A 10,048-nucleotide genomic window follows, 5' to 3' on the forward strand; every position below is an offset into this window, starting at 1 on the left:
ATATCTTTCTTTCTCACGATGATCTCACTAAAAAGATTGTACAGGTCTGGAGAGAATACCCAGCCCTGCCTAACATCTTTCTTTATTTCGAAGAAACTAGTCTTATTGCTACCAACTTTCATCGCTGTTCCCAATAGAAGCTTTTGATAACTCTCGTGTCTTTTCTATCAATGTCAAAATTTTCCAATATTTCCATGAGCTCCACGTGTTTCACGATATCAAAAGCTTTGGAGTAATCGATAAAACATATAAACATGTCTTGCTTCATTTCAATCACTTGTTCACTGATTATTCGTAGCATAAAGCGTTTCTTAGCGTTTCTTGTGCCACAATCCTCTACAAAACCACATTGGACATTTGAAATTTCAGATCTGATTTAGCTTCGCGCTTTCATTATCTGAATTCTCAGGAGAAGTTTTGTAAGATGATTCATCAAGCTGATTGTTCAATGTAGTTCACATTCCGTTGTATTAAGTTTTTTAGGCAAAGCAATAAATATTGACTTGGATAGATCTTCAGGAATTTTGCCACTGTAATAAATCTCAGTCAAAATTTCTGTCACTTTTTCAATGCCATATTCATCTAGGCATTTAATTTTTCAACAACTATCTCATCTGGACCTGGCGCTTTATTTGATTTCATTTTGGAAAGAGCGGCGTGAACTTCAGATTTAAGTATCTTTGGTTGTTCTACGTCTTTTTTGATAAAAGACTTTTCACCACGGACATTATCAAAAAGATCGTTAATTAGTCCATCTTTCAAGTCCTTTTTCTTTCTCTAAGATTACTTCACCGGATTTAGCTTTTATGCATCCAGAAACGGTACAAGCCCCTTTTCTAGTGATTTCTTTGATGTCTTTATACATTGCATTTGTATTACTGTTTTCAATCTTCAATGATTTCTCACTTGTCATTTAACCTTGTCTCTTTTGCCTCTAAACACATTTTTTTGATTGTTTTGTTCAGCTTTTGTAACTATCAGGATTGCAACCTTTTACTTTCCGTCGTTCATCCATCAGATACAATGTCATCTGTTACCTATTTCTGACCTCTTTGCTCTTTCACAGGTAAAACTTCCCTTGCTGATTCTGTGAGGGCATCCCTAAATGTTTAATATTTTAATTTATTTATGTCATTCTGGACTTCAAAGTCATTTTGTGACAGACTGACAGAGTTCAAACATTTTGGGGCCATTTCACACTTGATTTTCTTGAACTTAATCCTCATTTTACAAACAACTGGGTTGTGATCAGAGTAACTTTTGACTTGTAAAACAGCATTTCGATATCGTCTATTGTAATATAATTAACTACATTTCTTGTCTTGTTTCCGGGACTCTTTCATGTATATTATATTTTCTCCTTGGGTGATTGTCAAACCAGATAGATGTTGGTAATAATTTGATCATTTGTGACACATCATTCAATCAACTTTTCTCTTCTTTCATTTCTTTCAACTATTCAATGAAAACCAAACAAGTCATGTATTTTTTCTGAGCCAACTTTTGCATCCAAGTCACACATCATAATAATTTTTTTAGATTTACTATTTTGTTATTAAAACATTATCAAGATCGCCAACGGACGTTGGTGCATAAACTTGAATAACAGCTAGGTTAAAAGGTTTGCGTGTATTTTGACCAACAAAACTCTATCTGACACCGCTCAGAAACTTTTTAAATGTTTAGACACTTTATTGTTCAATAATACATCCACTCCTCGGTTTGTGTAAATCATCTCAAAAGTTTAATATCAAAATTTTAAAATATTTAATAAATTCATTAAATATTTTTAATGTCTTTTTATTTTTTCACTCAACTATTATAATCCAAAGACTGTCTTAATTGAAATAAAACCATAAAAAATGTTTTATTTTTACGATAACATGTGTTAATTGATGAAAATATGAATTATTCTCTTTTTTAGTGCAGTTGTAATAATTACCAAATATGAAATTTCCATCTGCCACAAAAAAGTAATGATATTTAAATACAGTCACGAATAACTAACTAATAACTACCACTTGGCATTTATTTTAATCGTAAATTTGAAATAAACTTAAAATAATTATATTAATCCAAGAAAAAGAACAACATCAACTGATTTCAAATATTTTGTCAAATTATTCTTTATTTTATTATAAAATTATTCAAAATTATAAAGCAGAACTCTTAAAAGCTATTTCGGGAATCAAAGGCCTGCTTGCCTGGCCCTTACAATTTGTCAATAAGTTAATATGCAACATAGTAAGACGTTAATGATATTAAAAAAGTTTCTAAAGGGTTATGTATGTTAAACAAAAATCAATTGAACCAAACAGTATTATTATTAATTCATATTGTACATTACTTTATCCATATTTTATATATTGTATAATTATGTGTGTAAAAATATTAAGTCCCATATAAGCACACTTGATAAATGTCAAAATTGTTTTAGAAGAATTTTTGTACTTTTCCCTCTCAAATATTTTCAAAGTCTTAATTTGTCTTTATTTATTTATATTATCGTAAAAAACGAATTTCTATCATATCAAATGAAACAATGCTAATAAACAACGAAAATAGCAAAAACAACACACAAAATTATCAACCTTAGAAGAGGCATCTTTAATTGCTCCCGATGTTAAAAGAATTTCAGCAACCATTAAATTTCCTTCCCTAGAACATAGATGAAGAGGTGTGAGATAATTTGTTGATTGAGCATTTAAATCTGACCCATGAGAAACCAGTAATTTTAAAATATCTTGATGACCCAGCTGTGCTCCAATGTGCAACGCTGTGTGCATGTTCTAACAAAATAAGTGAAACATGAAAATATAGAACAGTATAAAAAACAATTAACGTAAATATTGTAACATGATTTTTAATAAGAGCAAACTTTAAATTCGATTTGAAATAAGGCTTGCAATCATTTTTTGCTTAATTATGCCCAGTTTGTCCACATACAATTCTATTCAACTTTTTAATTACTTTTTGATATAAGATGTTGCTATCAAATTTATTACATTCAAATTGGAATGTTGATTCATCAAGTGATGTAGTGCTTGAACTCGGGTACGATTTAAAGTATATATAAAGTTGTACTCATATTTTTCATTTTTCTTTCTACATGTTCTTGGAAATTTTCAAGGTCAATCTACTTAGAAACTCTTAATATTTTTCAGACTTACTGATAATTCAATTCTAAAAAGTTGATTTTTCTGCTCACTCGTTTGATTCTTCTGAAATAAAATCAAATTGTGTATATTGATAACTGCTTTCTGGGATGCTAACTTATGTCGTATGTACAAACTACTTTTCAAAAATTTATACTTGGAAGGTTGATTTGCAACTGGATTACTTCCAAAAAACTCCAGTTTACTTCTTAATATTTGAAGTTATCATTGTCCTCACATTTTTGCTTGTTGCATAACAATTCCTCGACATTATATATTATATATATATATTATATATATACATATATAGATTCTAACAATCTCAACTTATGATACAAATGGAAATTTTAATTTAGTAATCTCACCTGGCCTCACCCCTATTTTAACTCTCTTTCACACATTTGAGTAAAAACACCGTTTTTAAAACTGTTATAATTTAAAAGTTATAATAACACAGGCAACGCAGCGCATACCTCCAAAACTCCACCGATTGCGAATTGTTTACTATAGTTTATGAACGAAACCTTCTCGTAGCGGAAACCAACACTGCTTTGAATTATTTTGTAATTGGTTCTTGAAGATATAGAATTGACAAACCAACAAATCATTCAACTTTCGGTTGAATGCTGCAGTTACAGTTGTTGAAATTAAAACTGGAACCTTAATGCACGGTAGATAATCATCGAGTATTCGGTGTTCAAAAACTGGTAGAACTGGTAGGTGAGCCTATCAATTTTCGATTTGGCCTCATATTCAGAACATATTGTTATAACTTATACTTGTAGGGTATGGTTATTTCTTTTTACGTGGATTCTTGATTCCTAAGCAGACTTATTTCAGATGACAGTAATCGATCCCTCGTTTGTTCGATTGTTAAATCGTTTAGAATACAGCACAATGACTAATCAACAGGTAAATCACGGAATACAACTATTCATCAGTAGTTAAGTTTCTCTTGTCCGACTAATTACATCGAGTTCTCTAGTCCTGGTATTCTTTACCGCAGTGAGCTTCCAGCTATCGGAATCTTACCTCTGTCAACAGTGTGTAATTTCCTGGAGGTCCCACTTCTAACACCAGTGTCGTAACCTCTTCGACCCCGTAACTACCAACACCGATGTTATAGCTTCAGTACTCGCTATATCTCTAACACCGTTTTGTAGCTTCCAACGATAGTCAAGAGTTCGTTTATCCGTAGGTTCAAGATCTCCGTTAGATGAACACAACTTTGAACGTAAACTACGTCAAACGTTTATTTAATACCAGCAGTAATAGAAAGTAACTTAATCCTAACAACTACATAAAATCACATTAATTACATTTACGTCAATTGTGCTCCGTCTTCTGATTAGCTGTACTCCTCGTGTTATTCTACTCGTGTTTTTTTCGTGTTCTTTTTTTTCTCGTGTTGTCGGTCTATTTATACAGCTTTCTTTTACAATACATAAACATTTTACAATATGGCGTACTATAGATAATTATTGTTATAATTATGGAGCGCTGTATTTATAAAAATATTCATAGTCCGGTTTTTAGCATAGATACAATTTTTACAATCTATGGTTTGTAACCCAAAGATTACAAAGATAACAATAACTGAATAATAAATAATGCAATGCAATTCGATCATTCCCACGGTTATAACACTATTATAATTATTATTATTATGCGTATGTTTTATCAAAAGAGTTGGCCATTTTGTTCAACTTACTAATTTTATTAGGTATCTTCGGTTAATTTCGACTTATTCAGTTTTAATTGAGTTAATTAGATTAGAAATATTGTAAGGATTAGGGCGGTGCTTTTAAAAATTAAATTATATATTTTATTTCTATTTTAAAACTTAGCTTAATTAATTTTACAAACGCAAATAAAGGCTAATACTGTAATAAGCCGTTTGTTAACGTTAACCGCCACTCGTGGCGTAGAACAAAAGGTACTGAAATTTTAACAGTGCACGTTCTACTGTAAAGTCTAACAATTACATTTTGCCATATATATTTAAGTTAAATTCGTTAGATAATTTCTCACTTAATTCCGACAATAATAAATTCAAAAACTTGCTCTTGCGGTAAACAATGTAAGAACAAAAAAGGCCTCAATATACATCAACGGGTATGTAAAGTTTACCACAACTTCAATCATCTAATAACTCAAACATTCAAACTAAACCAACAACAACAGCAACAACGATGTTACGATGTTTCCAAAAACAATAATAACACCGCCAGCAACAACATTGATGCCATCGGCAACTGCATCATCAGCAACAGTGCCAACAAAGATTTGCAAAACAGCAACAACACCGTCAACAACGGCTTCAATATCTATGGAAACAACAACGACACCGTCTGCAACATTAATATCGGCAACAATGTCAACACCACCGACGGCAGCAACAACCAATCATAACAAAAAGTTCTGCATACCCAAACAATTGATTAAACATAACAATTGATTAAACATAAAAATTGGAACATATAATAACCATTCCTTTAGCTTTTATATCAGCTCCATTGTTTATAAGTAATTTACATGATTCTAATTGTGAAGATCTGGTAGCAAGATGGAGGGGAGTTTCATTGTGGTTATTGGTTGAATTAACAATAGCTCCTTCAGTCAACAGTAATCTTACTATATCAGTATTCCCCATAAAGGATGCTATGTGAAGTGCGCTTAAACCTGCCTTTACGTTAGTTTTTTTTAAATCGTCATAAAAAAATTTAAATTATAAATATATTTTTAATTTAAAACTATATTATTTTTAATTGTTAAAATGTTTGCATTAGATTAATTATTGGAATGTTATAAAACTTAGACATAATAAAGTCATTTATGAAGCACCAATGCATGCGACTGAGGCGCCCCCGGACGAATATAATAAAAGTCACGGCAAATGAATAAAAGTAATAATAAGTATGATGGCTCAAACAAATAATAAAACAAAGTTACAAATTGAAATTATAGTTGTTTAACTAAAAGCAGCGTTTAAATAATAAGTTTTCAAGGTTGATTTGAATTCATAGAGAAAACTGGAATTTATGATGTCAGGAGGAAGAGAATTCCAGACGATAGCAGCAGCATGATGAAATGCTCGTTTCCCAGTGTTGGTTGATGAAATATTTTGAAAAGTGACGGAGCCTTGGCAGAGCAGAGATGTTTATGGTTCGTATTTAGATGAAGAAGACTATAGAAATATGTCGACGAATGTGATGAAAACAACGACGTTAGATCATAGATTCCTTGTATTATCTGGATACATCAGTTCTCACAACATCACAATGAACATCCAGGGGCGGATCCAGGTCATCTAGTAAGGGGGGCGATTTTTATCCATCATGGCAACCCACAACTGCCTGCAAGGCGGGCAAGCCCACAAATAAAAAAACGTTTAAATTATTTTTCAATTTGCCCTTTAAATAACAATTTATGTGACTAAGACATTACGGCATATACGTCGCGATCGTATCCGCATCGGCAAAGACGGTGCAAGTGTGCACGCTCGCGGTAGCATGCACTCCCGTATCATGTCAGTAAACTTAAATCTACTCTGTTCTATTAAAAAGAGTGATGTAGTAATCATATTATTTACTACGGATCCCATTATTGTAGTTTTAAGTAATCCTTTAAAATATGCACTTTTTAATTTTTTAATTTTATATCACTATTCACTTTTAAACAGTCTAACTTTCGTTTTCAAGCGCCATGATTGTGTATTGTGTTGTGTTACTTAAAAACGACAAAAATAGTAAATACAAGTTACTTTTAAATTAAAACATTCATTAATTATTGTTTATAATACTATAAAATATTAGGAACAATTACAACAAACCATTATCATCGGAAGAAAATGAAGAGAACAAATTTTTTACAACCACAGAGCACTTTGGATTCATTTTTTGTGACATTGAAGAGAAAAAAGTCTGTTAACTAATTACAACTAATTTTACTGTCACTACTGAAGTTGGTGGAACAACTAAACTTCCACTTCCAACCACATCAGCAGAAGCGTCAACAAGTAATAGTATTTCTACTGAACATGTTGAACATGAGATAACAGAAACAAGTAATAATATGGACAGCAACAGCCGGAATATGAATGTCAATTCAGTAGTCATAGCTCATGGTAGTCTTTTTTCTGAAAATGAACAGATTTCAACTGAGACTGGAACAGCTGAAATTGCTAAGGCATTTTCTAGTAAGATTTTAAATACTGAGTTTATCAATGATATTGGAAAATTTGTTGGAACATTTATGGATGATTTGACAAAAAAAAGTCTGTTAGAATCGCCATGGAAGCCACCAGCTGACTACAAAATGCCACATTCACTTCACAAGAAGAAAAATAAACAAGAAAAGCGATATCTTAATCATTCTCATCTGGAAAAATATGAATGGCTAGTTTATTCAGATAATAAAAAAGGACTGTACTGCAAATATTGCTCATTATTTTCATACCACCTGACTGCAGGATCTCACAAACAAATGGAACTTCAGTAGCTTGTTAAACAACCATTACAAGTGTTTGCTAAACTGTTTGGCAAAGATGGAGATTTAACAATGCATGACAAAGCAACATACCACAAGGAAGCTGTTGAAGCAGGGAGGTGTTTTTTAAAAAACTATAATGAACCAGCAATAAATATTATAAACAGAGTAAATGCTCAACGGCTTCAGCAGGTTTTAGAGAATCGTCAGAGATTGATACCTATTGTGGAAACAATTATATTTTTAGGAAGGCAGAATATTCCAGAGGTGAACATGGGTTGGGTTAACCCATGGGTTGGGTTGGGTTGGGTTGGGTCCAAATTTTTTAAAGTTGTGTGGGTTGGGTTGAAATTTTCAAATTTTATTATAAATAATTTATTTCTGTATTTTTTTTTATTCTTAAACGAACATTTTAACTAGTTAATAATCGGTGTATTTTATATCGCTGTAATATCATTGTATCTTTGGTCTATCGTTTCCACTTTCTTTTAGTGATTATTGAGTTGAGTAAAAGTTAACTTCTTTCCGATCGAGAAAATTAGTTTTATTTACAAGTATGGCAGAATCAGAAGAAATTCAGCGTCATTTGAGAGGTTTGTGTGATTTAAATTTGCTAAGTTTGCGAAAGTAAAAAATCTAATAAATTTCACATTAACATTTTTACATTTTTTATGTTTTAATTCCTTTTTTAAAGATTTAATTGTTATTTTTCATAATTTCAAATCTCTTCAGTCTTTACAGTTACACTTTACAGACATCAGAATTTTTTCTCAATTGCTCATTTTACTTATTTACCTGATATTCATGTTTCATTTTCTTTCTTTTTTCTACCTAGAAATGGTTTATTTTTCAAATTTTAGTTGGGCGCTGTTGAAGTTTAGAAATCCCATTCATTAGATAAATTTAATTGATTGATTGAACATACTTAAGTATTTAAATATTTATTCTTTCCAGAAAAAACAGGGTGGTATATATTAAAAGCACCCACAAATTTAAAATCAGAAATTTGGCAGAAATTTCACATGGTTTTTCAAAAAAAGGAAAATGATGAAAGCGAAATTCCCGTGAATTACTATTGTGCATGTATTAAGTGCAATAAGGTATATCAGTTTAAAGATTCATCAGGTAAAAACTTTGGCACTAAAAATCAGCAAGAACATATTAAACATTGTGCTGTAGTCTTGCCAGTCACAGTTGAAAATCCAGCAATGCTTGAAACGAAAAATTCAACCGTCTCCTCAAGAATTAATGATGTTGAAGCATAGACAGATCTTTTTCTGTGTTGATGGTTACCACTCATTCAAATCTGTTGAAAATAAAGGGCTTCTCAATTTGATGCAGAGCTGTGTTGAGTTAGGTGCCAAATATGGAAAGTTTGATGTTTCTGACGTTGTTGTGGGAAAATATTAGTAACATTTAATTTTTAATTAATTTTCATGTTATTTTATTACACTTGCAGTGTAATTACTTCACCAGTGTGTTTTATTACACATATGATCTTGTATTTTTGAGTTCTGCTTTTTAAATATCATTTGTAAAAATTTGCCTGTTTGGTAAAATTGCGACTCGTGCAGATGGGTCGTGGGTTGGGTTGGGTCGGGTTGAAAAGTTGCATTTTCAGGCGGGTTGGGTTGGGATGGGTTGAGTTAAGTGATGGGTTGGGTTGGATCAGTAAAAATGGACCCATGTCCACCTCTGAAGTATTCCATTCAGAGGACACAGAGATGATGGCAGTATATTAGACAAAGATGATGAAGATTCTGATGTGATTAAAAATGAAGGTAATTTCCGAGAATTGCTAAAATTTAGAGTAAGCAGTGGAGATTCAAATTTAGAAAATCATTTAAAAACGGCTAGAGCATCAGCAACCTATATTAGCAAAACCACACAAAATGCGTTAATTAAATGCTGTGGGGAGGAAATATGTGAACAAATTTTGAGTCGCGTTAGAGAATCAAAGTATTATGCTATTATGATTGACGAGACAACCGATGCATCACATAAGTCGCAAATGACTATAATATTACGTTACTTGCTGCCTGATGAATCAGTTCGAGAAGATTTTGCAGGATTTGTTGATCTACATGACAACAATTACCAATCTGATATTACTGCATCAATTGACACTGAACCTATTCTTGACGGCAAAATTATTGGTCAATCGGTTATAAACATGTTTTCAAACAAGTTCCACCTTTCTCTAGAAAACTGTGTTGATGTGGGAACAGATGGTTGCAGTGTTATGTCTTCGTTACAAAAAGGAGCAGTAGTTGAAATTCAAAAAGTTGCAGTGAATGCAGTCTGGTGTCCTTGTTATAACCATGCTTTAAATTTAACTTTATCAAAAAGTTCGAATGTACAAGCAATAAGAAATTGTTTGGGTGTTATTAGTGAAGTAGTTGCTT

General features: G+C 31.8%; 2 protein-coding genes across 2 annotated transcripts; one reads left to right on the forward strand and one right to left on the reverse strand.

The window, feature by feature from the left end:
* Positions 1-742: 742 nt before the first annotated feature.
* Positions 743-2,786, reverse strand: HELRODRAFT_166816 (hypothetical protein; the record flags this gene model as incomplete). Its single annotated transcript, XM_009012014.1, has 3 exons — positions 743-855; positions 1,038-1,101; positions 2,592-2,786. 3 exons carry the CDS (start codon positions 2,784-2,786, stop codon positions 743-745), a joined length of 372 nt encoding a protein of 123 aa, XP_009010262.1.
* A 323-nt stretch (positions 2,787-3,109) lies between these two features.
* Positions 3,110-5,567, forward strand: HELRODRAFT_166817 (hypothetical protein; the record flags this gene model as incomplete). Its single annotated transcript, XM_009012015.1, has 3 exons — positions 3,110-3,130; positions 4,100-4,216; positions 5,340-5,567. 3 exons carry the CDS (start codon positions 3,110-3,112, stop codon positions 5,565-5,567), a joined length of 366 nt encoding a protein of 121 aa, XP_009010263.1.
* Between the last annotated feature and the right edge of the window lie 4,481 nt (positions 5,568-10,048).

This window comes from Helobdella robusta (assembly GCF_000326865.2).
Source record: "Helobdella robusta unplaced genomic scaffold HELROscaffold_10, whole genome shotgun sequence".
NCBI classification, from domain to species: Eukaryota; Metazoa; Annelida; class Clitellata; order Rhynchobdellida; family Glossiphoniidae; genus Helobdella; species Helobdella robusta.